Source organism: Pan paniscus, chromosome 17, assembly GCF_029289425.2.
Source record: "Pan paniscus chromosome 17, NHGRI_mPanPan1-v2.0_pri, whole genome shotgun sequence".
Lineage (NCBI taxonomy): Eukaryota > Metazoa > Chordata > Mammalia > Primates > Hominidae > Pan > Pan paniscus.
In genome coordinates, this window is record NC_073266.2 from 28,577,197 (window position 1) to 28,596,587 (window position 19,391).

General features: G+C 43.4%; 1 protein-coding gene across 1 annotated transcript in view; it reads right to left on the bottom strand.

Moving 5' to 3' along the window:
* Nucleotides 1-11,570: 11,570 nt before the first annotated feature.
* Nucleotides 11,571-19,391, bottom strand: part of RAB31 (RAB31, member RAS oncogene family) — a 153,870-nt gene continuing 146,049 nt past the window's right edge. Inside the window, exon 7 of the mRNA XM_034943805.3 lies at nucleotides 11,571-14,885. Within this exon, the coding sequence (XP_034799696.1) occupies nucleotides 14,788-14,885 (98 nt within the window). The 3' untranslated portion in view covers nucleotides 11,571-14,787. The remainder of the gene's footprint in view (nucleotides 14,886-19,391) is intronic.

Consider the following 19,391-nt stretch of genomic DNA (forward strand, 5'->3'; position numbering starts at 1 on the left):
ACCTCAGTCCCCCAAGTAGCTGGGACTACAGTTGCGCACCACAATGCCTGGCTAATTGTTGTATTTTTTTTGTAGAGACAGGGTATTGCTATGTTACCCAGGCTATGACTATATATTCTTTTGTCACAATCTTCATTTCATCCTAGAACCCTGTTCTGTCGGTCGTTTTTTTCAAATTTGCATATATTATTTTGTGCTGTGGAGTCCTTTGGGTTTTGACAAATGGATGGGGTTTTTTTGTTTGTTTGTTTTTTGTTTTTTGTGGGTTTTTTTTTTTTTTTTTTGACGGAATTTCACTCCTGTTGCCCAGGCTGGAGTGCAGTGGCATGATCTTGGCTCACTGCAACCTCCACCTCCTAGGTTCAAGCGATTCTCCTGCCTCAGCCTCTTGAGCAGCTGGGATTACAGGCATCTGCCACCACGCCCAGCTAATTTTTTGTATTTTTAGTAGAGATGGGGTTTCACCATGTTGGCCAGGTTGGTCTCAAACTCCTGACCTCGTGATCCGCCCACCTTGGCCTCCCAAAGTGCTGGGATTACAGGCATGAGCCACTGCTCCCAGCCAATAGATGGTATTATTAACCACTACTACAGTACCATACAGAATAGTTTCATAGCCCTAAAAAAATATGTGCTTCACCTAGTCAGCCCTCATCCTTCTGCAAACCCACAGCAACCACTGATTTGCTCATTGTCTCTATAGTTTTGTCTTTCCAGAATGTCACAAAATGAAATAATATAGTATGCAACCTTCTCAGATTGACTTCTTTCTCTTAGCAATACGCATTTATGGCATTCCCATGTTGTTTTGTTTATTGTTTATTTCATCACTGAATAAAAAATTATAAACTTTAGTTAAACTCTGAAAAGCAGATCCTAAGACAAAAATTTGAGTGCAAGTAGTTTATTTGGGAGATAATCCCAGGAGACACTGGAGGGGGAGTTGGGAGGTGATCAAGTCAGTTGCCACTGTGCACAACTGAAGCTCACACCAAAGGCAAGCTGGGAGGGAGTAATGCCAACTCTCTAGACTTCATTGGAACATTTTGTCTAGGGGCAGTAAGCCTGGCACCTCTGCTTGCCCTAGGCACAGGCCCTGCATGTCCCCACAACCACCCTGAAAGCATCACAGGTGTTTGCAGTGACCAGTCATCTGAGAATAGAGGCCAGTGCTAAGAAACTGTGCTTGGAGAGGGTACCTGCAATGTCTATTACAAGAGGTGAGCAGTATTAGCAGAAGAAAGATTTCTCTTCTAGATTCCACTCTAAAGAGTCTGAAAATCTAACTGAGGATCCATGGGTACCCTGCCAAGATAGAGCTGTGAGCAGTGGTCCTACTCTGACCACTTCTGACTTTCTAGTGTAATGTTTAAAGCTCTTTGGTGTGAGTATTTACTGAAAAATTCCGTGTGGAGCTGCTTTGGTAAGATTCAGGGTAGGTGTAAGTTTGTTGATGTTTTAATACAAATATGCCACTAAAAATATTTATCAAATGCACCATAGTTCATGGTGTAAAGACGTTGCTGTCTGCATGCTGTTCTTTGAATCTACCAACGCCCACCTTCTAAAGAAGCCAGACAAGTGAGCAGACTACTAAAGGCTACATCTGCCTTCAGAACGAATGGAGCCACAGTGGGGTGGAGCAGGTAGAAAGAAGCAAAGCAGCAGGCCCCCAGTAATCATCTTTTAGTGTATTGTAGCTTCGACGTTCAGACAATGTTTAGATGTTCAGACAGATGGTCAATACCTTCCTTCCTGGGAAGGGTCCAAGCTCATTCTCACCGTAAGGGAATGTGGCATTCAGTGGGCCCTTAATGCATGAATGAATAAAGGCATGGATGGATTACAGCTTGTATAATGGAAAACAGTTGAAGAAGGTTTATACTAAAACACTTAATTTAAAAAATATTTTTGCTGAAATGATCTTTATGAACATCTGGCAGACCACCATCTCCACCTTAGCCTCTGAGTAAAGAAAAAGGAGAATCACTATATATTGTATGTATCAAAACATCACTATGTACCCCATAAATCTGTGCAATTATTATGTGTTAATTTTAAGAAATAAAGGAAATTGGAGAGAGGTGAAAGACACTATTCCCATGTTTCCAATACATCCAAAGTTTAAAATCATAATATTGAAAAACAAATGTTTAAACCAAAAAAAGGGTAAAATGTCACAGATTAACACAGTCCTGTCAGCACCATACATTTCATGAAATGATGTTATGTGGTACAAATCTCTCTTTCCCAGTCCAAATATAGGCTTCTTGAGGGTAAGATATGCCTTGGTATCTGCAGTCTTTACAGCGCAGTGTGGAATAACCCAGACACTCAATGAAAACTTGCACGATAGGATCAAAGTGCCCATATCTTGTGAGTTTCTCTTTTTTGACTCACGAAGGTCATCACAATTAACTTCCTGGTCTCCTGCTACAACACTGAGTGTAGAGAAGAAAAATGACATTTTAATACTAGATTCATGATGTTTAGTGCAAAAAATGCACTGTCTCTGGTGAACACGATTTGACCCTAACTTATAGGCTAACCTGCTGCCCCCAATTCTATGGTGACTCTGATTCCTCCTGGGGAGATCCAGGAAAGCCTCCTAAAATTGCTTCCCAGCCTCCGACGCAGGGTGGTATATTGCCAGGCAGAGAGGAGCAAAGGGGGATGGCCTTCCAGTTAGGAGAAAGCAACCAGGGTGTGATGTGGGCAGGAGCAGGGACCCTGGGCAGTGATGGGGCCAGGATGGAGGCTGGGCTAAATGAAAGGGGCATTTCACCACAGGTTACAGAATTGCAATTTTACTTAATTTGCAATAAGAGACTCACAGAAAGTTTTCAGGAAATGATACGATTTGCTGTGTACCTATATCACTCACTGCTAGTATATTCTATGCTAGCTCTGAGAGCCAAAGATAACATTCAAAGAGATCTACTGAGAAACTATCACTATAATCAAGATAGAACATATCAAAAGCCTATGCTAGGACAGTGGAAAGAAGGAAAAAAGGTTTGAGAAACTCAGAAATAGAATTTCCATGGTTTGGTCAGTGCTTGAAAGGAGCTGAAACTGGCTCTCAAATTTGAAGCCTGAGCCTCTGAGAGAATGAATGCAGCGCAGGAATGGCATTGTTAACAAGGTGCAACACTATTTGCATGCAAGAGGGGACTTCAGTACACCCATTCCGCAGCTGGAAATCAAGCTCTGATCTCTGGAAAGCAGTCGGGCTAGACAACAGTGTAGAAGCCAGACACCCAGAGGCAGTTGAAGCCATAAAGTTGGATGAAATGAGAAGGAAGGTGTACTGAGGAGAAATAGGAACACACGTTTGCAGGCAGTACCTGCATTTAAGCTCTGAGAAGAGCCAGCAAAGGAAAATGAAAAGGGCAGTAAAAGAAGTGCAGAAACCACAGAACCAGCTTCTGGGCTGGAGAAGGAGGGTCCAGGAGGGAGAGAGGGGCCCACAGCTTCACCTGCCCTCTGAGAGTGGAGAGTGGAAAGAGGGGATAGGCTTTGAAAGTGCAGAGCTGGGGGAGGGACTGAATTCAGGCGAGCAGTGACTAGATGATCAAGTGAGTACATCATGATTCTCATTTAAGAATTTCTTTAGTGAGAAGGGAAGAGAGGGTGGCTTGGAGGAGGAAAAAAAGACAGCTGATCAAAACTAGAGAAGATTTATGCATATAGGTAGGTTGATGGGAGGGGTAAAACAATGCATGGGTGATTTTAAGATGAAAATAAAAACAAATAAACAAAAAGCTTGGGGCGTGCCTTAGCAATGAGAGAAAAAGCACGCACACATCCAGAGAGAAGTGAAGTGAAGGAGAACCGAGAAAGCTGCCACCTATGGTCTGCCAGGCCCACCTGGTGACACCAGTTTGGGCACTGGGTTCTCAGAAGCTAATTCAGGGCATCGGGCCCTACAAAGTCAAGATGGCTGGACCTTGATGCATGAGTCATTTCAAAAAAGCCAGTTAAGAACTTCACTGAGGGTTGAGTAATGGTTTCAACATCAAGGTCAGGGATACAGAAAAGATAAATCAAGCTGCCCAAACGGTAGGGTCAAGGAGAGTCACCCCAGCAGTTTTGGATCAGACCTTCCCATCAAAGCAGCAAGTCTCCTTTAATTGGGTGATTCAGCATTTCCAGCCTGAGCTGGTTAACCCTTAACTCCCCTGTCAAAACTTCCTCTTGAGATGCAACAATGGGTTTTGGAATAGGACATAGGACGGACCTCTGCATGAATGCACTTGCCCTCCTTATGTCCTTTAAGCTCTCCATGCTCCTTCTGTAAAAGGAGAACAATTTCACATCTATCTCAGATTTGTTTTGCGGATAAAATGAGACACAGTTTGAAAGTAGCTCCTGGGAAATTTTCATTAATCATGGATCTCCTTTTCTTCATTCTTTTATTATGTGCAGCACTTATAATGAGAGAAAACAGTAGTAGCTGATCTTTGACTTTTGTCTCTCTTGATCAGAAAGTCTTGGGTAATTTACTTAACCTTCTGTGTCTGGGTTTCCTCACTTGTAAAGTGGAGATAATAGTGTCTGCCTCATAAAGGCTGTTGTAAAGATAAAAAGAGATAATATGATGTAAAGCCCCTAGAACTGTGTCTGGCACATAGCAAGCCCCTGTATTCATGTTGGCTGTTACTGTTTTTGAGCGCTTGCTTGGTGCCAGGGCCATAACAATTCTTCTGTAGCATAAACCCCATGGCTCCACTTGGGAGGTACCATGAGTGTGTCACCTTCCATGTGAATAGCATTCCCAAGAGCTGCCTGGGGCTCCCCGTGTGAAAGCCTCATCACACACACCCTCTCACTCGGTCCTCAGGACACACCTGAGGGTAAATACCACACGCTGACAATACTTTATACTCTGGGGGCAGATGTTTTCAGAACTCAGAACTTTGGATTTTACAAAGTAACATAGTATATCTATCACAGAACATTCCAGCAGTCAGCGGGAGGATCCTATCATGAAACACAGTAGTATTTCTGCAGCTAGATATACAAATACTCACTCCTGGTTGGATAAATAACGATTATAAAGAGCATCACGTCAGTTCAGGTTTGGTCCTGCTGCCAAATGAGTCCATGTCAAACTCAGGAAAAAAAAAATCTGTTTACAAAGCTTTTGGATTCTAGAAGTGTGTATGTGTGTGCATATGAATTACTACCTGCATTTTGCATATGAGGAAACCGAGGCTTAGAGGGACCAATCTGCCAACGGTCTCACTGCCAGCAGATTACAGAGCTGGGAGTCAGACATGGGTGGTCTGACTCCAGATGTCTTAATCTGCACACTGCACTGCCTCCCAATAAAAGAAAAAGGAACAGAACAAAAAAGAATATAGCAACTAAAAACCACAATGAGATAACATCTCACGCCAGTCAGAATGGTGGTTATTCAAAAGTCAGGAAACAATAGATGCTGGCGAGGCTGTGGAGAAATAGGAACGCTTTTACACTGTTGGCGAGAGTGAAATTAGTTCAACCATTGTGGAAGACAGTGGGACGATTCCTCAAGGATCTAGAACCAGAAATACCATTTGACTCAGCAATCCCATTGCTGAGTATATACCAAAAGGATTATAAATCATTCTACTATAAAGACACACCCACACACCTATGTTTATTGCAGCACTATTTACAATAGCAAAGACTTGGAACCAACCCAAATGCGGCAGGGCGCGGTGGCCCACGCCTGTAATCCCAGCACTTTGGGAGGCCGAGGTGGGCGGATCAGGAAGTCAGGTGATTGAGACAATCCTGGCTAGCGCAGTGAAACCCCGTCTCTACTAAAAATGCAAAAAAAATTAGCCAGGCATGGGGGTGGGCGCCTATAGTCCCAGCTGCTTGGGAGGCTGAGGCAGGAGAATGGTGTGAACCCGGGAGGCGGAGCTTGCAGTGAGCTGAGATCGTGCCACTGCACTCCAGCCTGGGCGACAGAGCGAGACTCTGTCTAAAAAAAAAAAAAAGAAAAAAGAAAATGTGGCACATACACACCATGGGCTACTATGCAGCCATAAAAAAGAATGAGTTCATGTCCTTTTCAGGGACATGGATGAAGCTGGAAGCCGTCTTTCTCAGCAAACTAACACAGGAACAGAAAATCAAACACTGCATGTTCTCACTCATGAGTGGAAGTTGAACGATGAGAACACATAGACCAGGGAGGGGTACAACATACACTGGGGCCTGTTGTGGGGTGGGGGGAAAGGGGAGGGTCAGCATTAGGACAAATACCTAGTGAATGCGAGGCTTAAAACCTAGATGATGGGTTGATAGATGCAGCAAACCACCATGGCACATGTATACCTACGTAACAAACCTGCACATCCTGCACATGTATCCTGGAACTTAAAGTATAAAAAAAAAAAAAAAGAAAGAAAGAAAAGAAAAGAAAAAAAAGAACGTAGCAACTAAGAGGACAGGGAAAAAGAACGCTTCTCAGCTTCAGGGCAAAGGCTGAAGCCTAGGACATCATCATAGCCACTCAGTTCCCTGTCCTAAGTGTCTTGCAAACAATGATTTCACTTCACGTTGACATTAACCCCGTGATGTGGATACTATTCCCATTTTATAAGAGGTAACTGAGGTTCAGAGAAACCAAGTAACTTGCTCAGAATCATTTGATGAGTAAGGGGTGGGGCTGACTCCCCAGTCCCTGGTTCCTACCCATGTGGTCAGAGTGCCTCCTCCAGTCACGCTGCTCTGTCTGCAGTTGAATGAACTCCTCATTCTTGCCATTCTCAGTTGTCTTGTCTTTTCCCTTCATTCTCTCCTTTGTAAGCTTGGTAATTGCAGAAATCTCATGAAGCATGAAAAACTAGTTCACCAGCTGACTCATAGTAGCACTCAATAAACACTTGTTGGATGGACGGATGGACAATTTTACAAAGATAGGTGATAAGGTGCTTACCCAGGAACTCATGAATTTTCTGTCCCCCAACACACCCTCCCCCATTGCCAGATGTGTAGAAGGTTAGACCAGAATGATCCCACATCCCAGTATGCTCAGAACTACCCTTTACTCTTGCTGTCCCAGCAGCCCTTTTCACTCTCTAAAGTGCCCCAGACTAGGGGAAGAGTCTGGAACTAAACAGAAGATTCAGGAACCTAAAAGGGCAAGCCTGGGTGAAGTTGCTGTAAAGACATACTCCACCCACCACCCTCCTCCCACTGGCTGCAGCAAGAAAAGCACCGGAGACGCCCAGGCAGCTGACACTCAAGACGCCATCTAGGTAAGGCCCTGGAAGGCAGGCCCAGCCCCAGCTCTCCAAAAGGGATCCAGTCCCAGCTCTCCACCACCTCCTGGAATGGGGCCCATCTCTAGCTCTCCACCACCTCCTGGAAGGGGGCCCATCTCCAGTTCTCCACCACCTCCTGGAAAGGGATCCAGCCCCAGCTCTTCACCACCTCCTGGAAGGGAGCCCATCTCCAGCTCTCCACCACCTCCTGGAAGGTGACTCGTCTCCAGTTCTCCACCACCTCCTGGAAAGGGACCCATCTCCAGCTCTCCACCACCCCCTGGAAGGGATGCATCTCCAGTTCTCCGCCACCTCCTGGAAGCGACCCATCTCCAGCTCTCTGCCACTCCTGCAGGGGACCCATCTCCAGCCCTCTGCCACCTCCTGGAAGCGACCCATCTCCAGCTCTCTGCCACTCCTGCAGGGGACCCATCTCCAGCCCTCTGCCACCTCCTGGAAGGAGACCTACATCTCCAGCTGATATGGTTTGGCTGATATGATATGATTTGGCCCCACCCAAATCTCCTCTTGAATTGTAACTTCCACAATTCCCATGTGTCATGGGAGGAACCCAGTGGGACCTGACTGAATTATGGGGGCGGATCTTTCCTGTGTTGTTCTCATGATGCTGAGTGGGTCTCATAAGATCTGATGGTTTTAAAATGGGAGTTTCTTTGCACAAGCTGTCTCTCTGCAATCCACGTAAGATGTGACTTGCTCCTTGCCTTCCACTATGATTGTGAGGCCTCCCCAGCCATGTGGAACTGTAAGTCCATTAAATCTCTTTCTTTTGTAAATTGCCTAGTCTCGGATATGTCTTTATCAGCAGCATGAAAATGGACTAATACAAAGAATTGGTACCAGGAGTGGGGTGCTGCTGAAAAGGTACCCAAAAATGTGGAAGCGACTTTGGAACTGGGTAATAGCAGAGATTGGAACAGCTTGGAGGGCTCAGAAGAGGAAGGGAAAATGTGGGAAAGTTTGGAACTTCCTAGAGACTTGTTGAACGGCTTTGCCCAAAATGCTGATAGCAATATGGACAATAAAGTCCAGGCGCAGGTGGTCTTAGATGGAGATGGGGAACTTGTTGGCAACTGGAACAAAGGTGACTCTTGTTATGTTTTAGCAAAGAGACTGGCAGCATTTTGCCCTTGCCCTAGAGATTTCTGGAATTTTCAACTTGAGAGAGATGATTTAGGGTATCTGGCGGAAGAAATTTCTAAGCAGAAAAGCATTCAAGAGGTGACTTGGGTGCTGTTAAAGGCATTTGGTTTTATAAGGGAAGCAGAGCATAAAAGTTTAGAAAATTTGCAGTCTGGCAATGTGATAGAAAAGAAAATCCCATTTTCTAAGGAGAAATCCAAGCTGGCTGCAGAAATTTGCATAAGTAATGTGGAGCCAAATGTTCACACTCCCACCCAGTATCTCCCAGGTACTCTAGATGGGGTATGGAAGTGAACCTAGGGAGCCAAGTGTGTTAAGATGGGGGGACAGAGAGACCACTGTGGACCCTGTGACCAGAGGTGAAAGTGGGCATGGGGCTATCACCAGAGACCAGGCTGGATGAGTCAGACCTTCACAGAAGGCAAGAGGTGCCAGTGAGGGGCAGCAATTAGATACATCCCCTCCCTGTGGGTGCAATAAGCCCTCCAGAAGCTTCAACACATCCTTCTTTCCCATTCACTTATCCTGGAAGAAAGGGCAGAGGGTTAAATCCTGACAACAAGTTGAAGCCTAAGACAATAGAAGCCACTGTGAACAGCTGGAAGACTACATTCAGCTTTCTGGATCAGACAGAATGGGGCTCATGCCACATCATGAGGCCATGAAGAAGCACATGGAGAGGCACACCTGGTGAGGAACGGAGGCTTCCTGCCAACAACCAGTGAGTGAGCCACCTCAGCAGCAGAATCCCAGCCCCAGTTCAGCCTTCAGATGACTGTAGCCCCAGATGACATCTGAAGACCCCTAGCCAGAACACTTAGCTAAGCCATTTTCAACTTCCTGCCCTCAGAAACTGTAAGATAATAATTGTTTATTGTTTTATGCCAATTTAAGTTTGGGGCAAAACAAATGTGTTTTGCAGTAATAGATAATATTTCTGTTATACACACACACATAAAGGTAAAATTAATTTCCAGAAATAGAAAAGTAGAATTAGTGTTGGGAGGCTGAGGTGGGCGGATCATGAGGTCAGGAGATCGAGACCATCCTGGCTAACACGGTGAAACCCCGTCTGTAATAAAAATACAAAAGATTAGCCGGGTGTGGTGGTGGGCACCTGTAGTCCCAGCTACTCGGGAGGCTGAGGCAGGAGAATGGCGTGAACCCGGGAGGCAGAGCTTGCAGTGAGTGGAGATCATGCCACTGCACTCCAGCCTGGGCAACAGAGTGAGACTCTTCTCAAAAAAAAAAAAAGAAAGAAAGAAAGAAAGAAAAATAGAATTAGTGGCTTATAGGATATGATAATTTCAAATGTTTTTGACATACATTGTCAAGCTGCTTTCTAGAAAGATTACACCAATTTATACTCTGACCAGCATATATGGGACTGCCTATTTTCAGGATACCAGGCAACACTTGGTGTTTTCAGTTTTTTAATAGAACACTGGAATGCAAGGGAGAAGATGGCTTCACATATGTACAAAAAGCCAGTTGCTGCAGTTATGTCTAGAAACTTGAGAGGAGACACTCTTGGAGATGAATGCTCATGAAATTGGGATGAAGTCTCTCCTCTTCCAACCTGCAAGTCTTGCTCTCTGGACAATACCTGCCAGAACAGGAACTATTTGAAGGAACAGGAACTATTTAGAGCAACCACAGGGAATGCTGGAGTCCAGCTGAACACAGCCTGAGCTCCTTGTCCTTGCTCTCCAGGGCACCCTCAATCCACCAGAGTTGTTTTGTAAAAATGTGCAAGTTGCCATGAAGGCCTCCCAGCCTCAGGGCATAACTCCTCAGACACTGGTTCTATTAAATACACCCCAAGGTGTGACAAAACAGTCGTGTGGGAGGGGGTGGTGGAAACCCTGTGCAGAGTGCTATTGACATAGAAGTCTGGGCTGCACAAAATCTGCCATCTGAATCCAATCACGGGATTATTTCCAAAAACATCTCCCAAAGTTGCTATACACAGGTAACCCCTTCTTAGTAAATGCAAAAGAAAGGCATGCTTTCTCATAAAATTGGAACACTGGGTCTCTTGTTGGTGATGGTGGGTGTTTCTAGTTTGATTACATGTTGGAAGCATTTCCTAGCAGGGGCCTCTGACAGCGTCTCCAATGCTGAGAACATGAAGGTGCTGCTTCTCTCCTCTTCACCTCCCACTTTCCCAGTCATCTAGATGTCAAATGAAGCTCTGCAGAGAAAACGTAAGCCCCACAAGGGCATGAATGTGAAAGTGTGTGTGTGTGTGTGTGTGTGTGTTTGTTGGTGGCAGGTAGTGGGGGCTGAGACAACGGAGGAGACGGGATGGGAGTGAGTATACCTCATCAAAGTAACTGACTTGGCAAATACACTTATGAAATCTTTCTTGCATATTAAAGAAGTCACCCTCATCCTTTATTGTTTTTCTTGTCTCCATTCCCCTTCCTCTTTGAAAAACGAAACACACAGAAAAATATAAAGGCTAATAAAACACACACCTTGAAATGACCAAATGTTATCCTTTTGTCGTATCGGCTTCAGATTTTTCTATCATGAAGTAGATACAAATGACAGATAGTTACACCTCCTTCGTTCTCCCTGATCCTGTTCACTTCTCTCCCTCCCCTTAGGTAAGGACCATCATGAAGTTCCTGTTTTACTTTCTAATTCTTTTAGCACACAAACACATTCATACACAATGTCTGAATTATTGTTCTGTGTGAGTTGACATGCATTGGTACTTATTCAGCTTGCTGTATTCACTCAGCCAGGGCCACAGGTTGGTTGCCCAGGCGATGCACTGCACAGTTCCTGAGGGTTGCATTCATACAGGCCACTATGATGGCTCCCTTGGGGATGTGCAGGATGGCAGCCTGCACTCCAAACTCTGTTTTTGAGATCAATGTTGATGCATGATAGTGAATTCATTTTCATTACCTGATAGCTTTCATCATGTGGCTGGGCCGCATTTCATTTTTCCATTTCCTTAGTGGAAGGCAACATTTTGCTACTGCAAACAGTGTTTCAGGGAACATCCTTATGCATGTCTGCATATGTGCAGGTGCACACATTTCCCTGGGGAATCATCATTCTCTGTTTGAGTTAACTGTGATTTTAAAAAAATGATTCTACTGAACAGTGTAATAAGAAAAAGACAAATGGTAAAACTGAAAATATTTATTAGTATGAATCAGTGTGTGTTAAACCAAAAATAAAACAGATACAATTAGGCATTGTTGATGGAAATGCTTTACTACAGAATAGAATACATGGCGGAAAGGTCCTAGCTGACTGCAGCGGTGTCTTGTATGTGCAAGAACTGGGTCCAGCCCAGATGGAAGCTCTTTACAAAAACACGAGAAAAAGGAGCAGTTTGCACAACAGGGCAGCACCACTGGACTACAGGGTCTGGTTTCAACAATGATGTTAAAACAGTAAGCTAGATGCCCAGTCGGTCTGAATACAGTTCAGAGCTCTTTAATTTATAAGCTAGCTCACCATTCAACTTGCCATGAGCATTGCAGAACAGTGAGAACTGGAGCCCACACAAAAAAGCTCAGTTTCAGCCACCGCATGCCAAGGTCCTTGACTGTAGAGGAAATATTTCAGTCATCCAAACCTTTCTCAGAAAATGAACTCAGTTTCCACTGGGGCACAGCCCTTATTGTTAGCTAAAAGTTAGTTTCGGGCCTTCAACCTTTTAGTCTGCAAGGTAACGTCATATTCAACTGCCTAATGTGCCGTTTTTAACCATAAAATGGCAAGTCAATTATGTGGCAATGTAAAATGCTTGTACAACTCCACTGCCATTCTCAGAGATTTCCATTGGGAAGCCATGCCTACTTTATATTAACACATGGCTAGGGGCCAAACTCAGCCAGTGAAATGGATTACATGTCGGAGTAACACATATACAATCATATTTACACAGATACACACTCATGCCACACATGAAAGAAAAAAAAAAGGAGAAGGAACAAATTGTGGAAAACGATGCCAAGGATGCTACACTACATGAAACTACATGACTTTTTTTAGCAACAGTAATTTCCAGGCCTTTACATAATATTACATGGTTATGGTTCAATTATTAGACAGCCAGGAAGTAATCCCGAGCCAAAACAAAGGAAGGTTGTAAAGCCTCATTGTAGACAAGGCCTGAGCATCCACAGAGAAGATACAATGTTTATGTGAATCCTGGTGTGCCCAAGTGTGATCTACTCTCTTCACTGACTACTCTGAGTGCTGATGAGAATATATATATTATCCTCTGACTGGCTTGAATAGCTAAGGCAATACAGAAAGGTAACAGAGTGGCTTCACACCCTCATGTGCTTCTGAAATAAAACCATGGGCTCATTAGTGGGTAGCTCACTATGTGTGGCTAAGACTAGACATTTTATGCAAAACACAACCACTGCAAACCCAGCCCAAAGATGCAAAACTCTCAGCTAGGATACTTACCCCTCAGCTAAAAAACCTGAACAGCTATCTAGAGATAAACCCAGGTTCTCAGGGAAAACTGGATGAGGAAAGGTTACAAAATAAGCCTGCAAGTCAGCTGGAAAGAGGTCACTTCAATTTTCAACTCATTTTTTTTTTTTTACCTTTGGCAAGGGGTATGATCATTTCTTGGCCTGCAAGCACAATCATGCCAACCATTAATGTGGACAATGTGGAAAAAACCCTAAAAATCCCTGCAAAGCCCCTGTCAAGACATCCAAATGCCGCTTGCCAACAGTTTTTGAGGTACCTATTTGGGAGAGCCAAGTGGAACTCTTGAAGCAAAATAAGTGTTTCCCAGCCTTCACATCCTAACACTGTCAATGAACTCTCTTAAGTTGAGTGAAGTGGAAGCGTGCTGAGTTACTGAAGTGCCAGGTCTTTAATCCAATCAGCTCACAACCTCTTTCCTGACTTTTGCAATATAGATTGTCAATAAAGGTTAGCTGTCCCTTGAATGCTCATGGCAAAGAAGGTACCAGCTGGCCCTGGCTAGCACACAGCATGATTAACCATTTCTGAGCACCAATCCTAATGTCCTTTAAGAATCACCCCCTAATATAAGCCCTGGCAGGAAATCAGCTGCTTCTTGATCCCAACTTTTTATGAAAGTTAGAATGGTAATAGAATTTGAATTTTCAGTAGGAAACAGTTCTCTTCCTTTCCACGCTTCTTCTTCCTTGACTTCCTTTGGATTCAAACATCTTTAATTGAGCAGACAGGGAATCTGAAAAGGAAGGTTTTCATCGGAGCCCATTCTCAGTTCCTTGGCATTCTAGGGTCAGACCTCTGGTTAGCCCTAAAACCCTTCTCCTCAAGCTAGAAACATAAAAATACTTTTTCTGATTTTGTAGTTTTTTGGGGTCTAGAATTTTAAAGTGTTGACACTTCCTCTGGCTGGCTTTCCTGTAACCTATTATTAATTGTTATTATTAGAAGTTTGCCCAATGATTTAGATTCAAACATTAAATTTAATTCTAGTTAATTCTCTTCCCCTAGATATGACACCAAGAGATATTCTCTTAGTAAAATAATACTATGTGCGTTAAACTTCTCTAAGAGAGGACGAATGTATTCCTGCGGAGGAGATGCATGTCAGGTGGTCTCTTGAATAATGTGTATGTCCTGCATCTCTCACCACTTACATAGTGATTACTTAAATCACTCTTTCAAACTAGGCCACCCAATCCCAAAATTATATGCAATAATTTAGTTTGATTTGGTTTGTTTGGGTATATATGACCATAACTTAGAAAAATTGTTCACCAATTAAAAGTGGTGTAGACAACAGTTTCTAATACACTTTTCCTGGCTTCTGTAATAACTCAAGTCTCAGTCTGAGTGATGGTCCATTGACACTTCTCTGATTTCCTCCAAAAAGTAATAAATAAAGGCTTACTTCCAAAGCTAGCTAAAAACTAACCTCCTGAACTAAATTTGCCTTTCAGTGAAGGTTGGTTAGGTAACAAAGGCAATGACGCTGAAGTTACTGGAATTTGGATAGGTAGCACAGGAAATCCAAGTGGAATGCCACTTTAGAATCCCATACACATAATAAGGCAGTAAGACTTTTGTACACATCCAACAATTTTTAAAGGTTTTTTTTTTTTTTAGCAAAAATGCAACTACATCCCCTCCATGTGCATTTCATACACTAAAGGCCATTTTGTGGTGGTGTGGTGGGTTTTCCCAGGGTTTTCTAAAATCCTTTTCAGGTACATTTCCTGCCCCGCCCCCTGCAGGTCTTCCAGGATGCAAAGCCAGTGTGCTCACTCTTCTCAAAGTGAGGTGCCAGGCCACCGAGCGTAGGGTCCTTCAGCAGTGCACAGGATGTGGGCTCTGGCTTCTTCAAGTACCGTGGACCACGGCCCTTGGGTCAACAGCACCGGCGGCTGGCTTGCATGGTTGGCTTCTCAACTTTGATTGTTCCATTGTTTCCATTTTCATGGGGGTCCAAGGGTGGGATCTGGCGGCCTGCAACAAAAAGGAGGCCAAGGGTGAGTTCCCTTTCCTACAGCCAACACTGCACACACAGATTTTCACCCTGCTTCAACACTCCTGCTTAATATTTGGGCTGTGCACAAAATAAAGGTGTTCCTGGAGGGGCTCCTTTCTCCTTCCTTCCTTTCCTTCCTCCCTTCCTTCTTCCTATCCTTTCCTCCCTAGTTCTGCTGCATGAAGCCTAATTCATGGGCTTAGGAAGTTCAGCTAAGGAACAGTCCAGCAGTTTCCTGGTGGTGTGGAATTCCTGGGCTAGGAAGATCCACTCCTGGGGGCAGTTCCCATCCAGCCTCCGCTCATCAGCGCACTCTTCCCTCTCCCTGCCTTCCCAGAGACCCATCCTGGTTTAATGAGCGGCTTTCATGGTACCGTGACTTCAACAGTAACAGTGAGTACTCATCCATCTTTTCTGCTTCTCAAAATAGAAATAGATTTGAATTGTAATCTTCCTAGCAGTGTCATTTATTAACACTTAGCTCATCATCCCTCATCCTGCCAATGCATTTAGATCATTAACTGGAAAGCCCTACAGAGACACTTTTCATAGGAAACAGTATTTTAATGTCATCCACAAGTAATCTTATTTTTACTTAACTTAATTTAAAAAATTATCAGAAAGTCTCTATAAATAAACACAAAATCAAAATTGAACAGGCAATGGAAGGGGCCAGGGAGACGACAGCTAAAGGGTATGGGTTTCTTTATGAGGTGATTTTTCTAAAATTGACTGTGCTGATGGCTGCACAGATCTGTGAATATACCAACACCACCGAATTGTACATTTGAAATGGGTGAAATGTATGGTATGTGAATTTTATCTCAATAAAGTTGTTTTCTGAAAAAAGGCAATGGAATCTGGAAATAACCTTAGTAGCTCCCAGTTTTCAAAGACTTTCACAAACACCATCCTCACCTCGCCCTGTGAATTTGATGTAATGGTCGTTATTATCACCATTTCACTGTGACTCGAGAACTTGAGCACTTTGCTGAAGGTCCCATCAATAACAGGCAGTAGTACAGCTGGTGCTTTGATTATAATCTACACCTTGACTTCCTGATGGGTCGCAAGGCCTGTGCTCTTCCCACTGAACCACATTAGGTCTCTTTGCTACTTTTCTATGCCCCTTGAAAAAGGCATGAAACACTAGCTCTAAAATGAGGATTTTGTTTTATTCTTGAGACAGGGTCTCACTCTGTCACCCAGGCTGAAGTGCAGTGGCTTGATCATGGCTTACTGCAACCTCGAATTCCGGGGCTAAAGGGATCCTCCCACCTCAACCTTCTGAGTAGCTGGGACTATAGGTGTGCGCCATCATGCCCCGATAAATTTTTTTTTTTTTTTTTGTAGAGATAGGGTCTTGCTATGTTGCCCAGGCTGGTCTCAAACTCCTGGCCTCAAGTGATCCTCTCACCTTGGTCTCCTAAAGTGCTGAGATTACAGGTATGAGCCACCAGGCCTAGGCTAAAATGAATATCTATATCTATCTATCTATCTATCTATCATCTATCTATCTATCTATCTATCTATCTATCTATCTATCTATCTATATTATTGGCTAGTTAGTGTATTCATTTGCTAAGGAACCAGTAATTAGAAGTGGAAGGGAAATTGGTTCTAAAGACAAAGTCTTTTTTTTTTTTTGGTTGTGGTATTGATTTATTTTTCCCCAGCACATCTTAAAAATCACACATGGGCATTTGCTTAGAAAACAGTACAGTCTAAGAAAACCAGTAAGAGGAGAATCTGAACACACACTGATAGCACGGAATACTGACTATGCGTTGGGCCCTGACAAAGTCTTTTAATGCAAGTGGGTGTTACCTAATGACAATATAGAGCACCAAAACACCCCAGCAGAGGTGCATTTCCACAAGGGACAAAAAGAGTTGATTTCAAAGGTAATAATACATTGTGTAGATCAGATGGTATAGACAGTCACCAAAGCTTCAGCATAAAGATGAAGGTCACCAGCATTTAACTCCAAACTCAAAAGTAATAGTAGAGATCTTCATTTGATGATGAAGCAAATGAAAAGTTTGCAACAATTTCTGCAGCTGTGGCTTTTGCCATTTTGTGTAGCCAACAGAGATCTACAGAGCTTTTGCAGGACATCTCCAAAAACTTCAGTCCCAATCCAGGAGGAAAGGAGACCGTAAGTATGAATTTTCCTTTTCTGGACATGCTATTCTTTTAAATTTATCACAATTAAAAGGGAGTAAACAAAATGCCTCTTCTACTTGGTCAACCTTAAGTGATAAATAGAGAAGGAAGTCTCCAATGACTACCAGTACTCTTTAAAGATCTAGCCAAGTCAGATCTTGCCAATAAAGAGTTACTTACTCCTGAAGAGAAAGGGGTGACAGTGTCGAGTTACATCATTATTGAAGTTAGTAATATTTCAGGAGCCTCATGAGTGTGTTACACACTGCAATCAGGACTTTTGCTTTTGCACCTGAAATATTTTTGGACAGTACTATAATTCTCATGGGTACAGCTGTTGCCCTAGTTAGCCAAGAGCTGTTTACTTATCAGTAAAAGGAGTTGACATTTTAGCATTTTTCACTGTATCAAAATCAACATTCTATGTTAACATCAAAACTTTGTGCTGTCCTTATGCTAATCCTAATGTTAGCAAAACAGCATTAGCTTTTTAGCCCTCCATGACTTTATTTCCCTCATGTCTTGTTTTCATAAGTTTTTTGCTTTGGAAAGTACACAAATTAAAGAAAAAGTTTATATGTAAGACAGTTATTAAAGTGACAAAAGTATAATGAAAATCTAGAAACGAAGAGCGTACAGATAGCAAAGTAGGATGCCAGGAAGGTCTGTCCACACCTTTCCCCGCTTTCCGCCACCTCCTTCCTCTTTGCTGCTTCTCATTTCTCTCCCCAGTCAACAATGAGCACTGATGCATAGAATGCAAAATTGAGGAAGGCCTGGCTCTGTCTCAAGAAGACTCCCCTCCTGCATGTTTTGAACTCTTAGCAGCACTCCTGAATCAGCTGTTGAACATGGCTTCTTAGGAGTGCCAGGTTCTTTTATCTTCAGAATATTCAAAATTTCACTTATTAGAGTAAAATATTTCTCAGACTTCATTTTTCTCCTTTGGTAGAAAGAGTTTTGAGATGTGAGAGAGTCAGCATTCCAGTTCAATGAACTTGGACCAGTTATTTAAAACCTCCGAGCCTTCCTTTGTTCACCTATAGAACGAATGTGGGAAGGGAACACACACAGCCGTCACTAAAAGGGGAGGAACAAATGATGATGGAGGGAGTCCCCAGCAGTTGAGGGCTTCTGGGCACGGCTCATGGGTTTTGCATGGCGGGGAGAAATGCTGTGTGATTCATGGTCACGGTCAATTCTCAGGGTTCAGTTAGTGGACCGGGACCCAACTCATCTACAAAACTCTCAGCCTGGGATAAGTCACACACATGCCAACCTTAAACACAGGGAGAAGGAAATGCTTCCACGCAGAGAAAGAGAAAAGCCAGATCATAACAATGAGGCCGGCACCTTTAAAAGGAGAAGGGAGCCTGCACCAGGAAACCAGAACGCAAAACAAGAAAGCAAACCCCGAACGCAAACCCCGATCTTAGGGCCTAAGGTATTCAGAATTTACCGGAAGGTTCAAGGCACTTACACAAAGGCATGGTTTTGGAAAATGGCCATGGCTTTCTGTACCAAGGTGATCACCTTGGAACTCTGTTGAATCAGTATTATTTACACAGGCATAGAGCAGGACAAAAATATATACAAAAACATCTGAAAAGGCTCTGAGCCTAGTCTGTAGGTTTCCACTCTTACAAAATGTGCTCTAAGTAGTCAGCCTCCAGAACAAGTTGTCCTTGAGCATAAATTTGAGGCCAGAGTGTTTATTTTAATAGGGTTTGGATTTTGTAAGATGCTGTCTAGGAGAAGTTTAAAAGACTTTTTTTTTTGAAGTTCAGTTTTCCTGAAAGTTGACAGCCTAGAGGAAACGCAGGTTTTAGAAATGATTCCACAGGAACACAGTATGTGAAAACAAATTCCTAGCCTGTAAGTTTTATCCTGGCTCGGAACTGGGCTGTCATGCATTTACACACAACAAAAATAAAACAGCAAGCTTAGCTGGGGCTGTTCCCTTTCCCCGTGGACCAGCCATTTCCTGCGCAAGCGCTGATTCTCCCACTAACCATTCCACTGTATGTAATTCTTCTCTCCTTTCATTCCACTTCCAGTATTTACTTGGCTTGGTTATCTTTTGTTTGGTGTTAGCAATGCTGGCAGTTGCTGTGTAACATCCATTTCTTGATCTGATTTTCTGAATCATCTAGATGAGTAACTTGACCAAGTTTGCTAGGACTTGGCAGTATTCACTCTTGATAATGACCTTTAGCCTCTAGCCATGTAGAGAGGGGGTCTCTGGAACACGGCAACGACTCACGATCATGGAACATCGCCCTAATAATGCAGAACTGGGGGACACACACACGCTACTT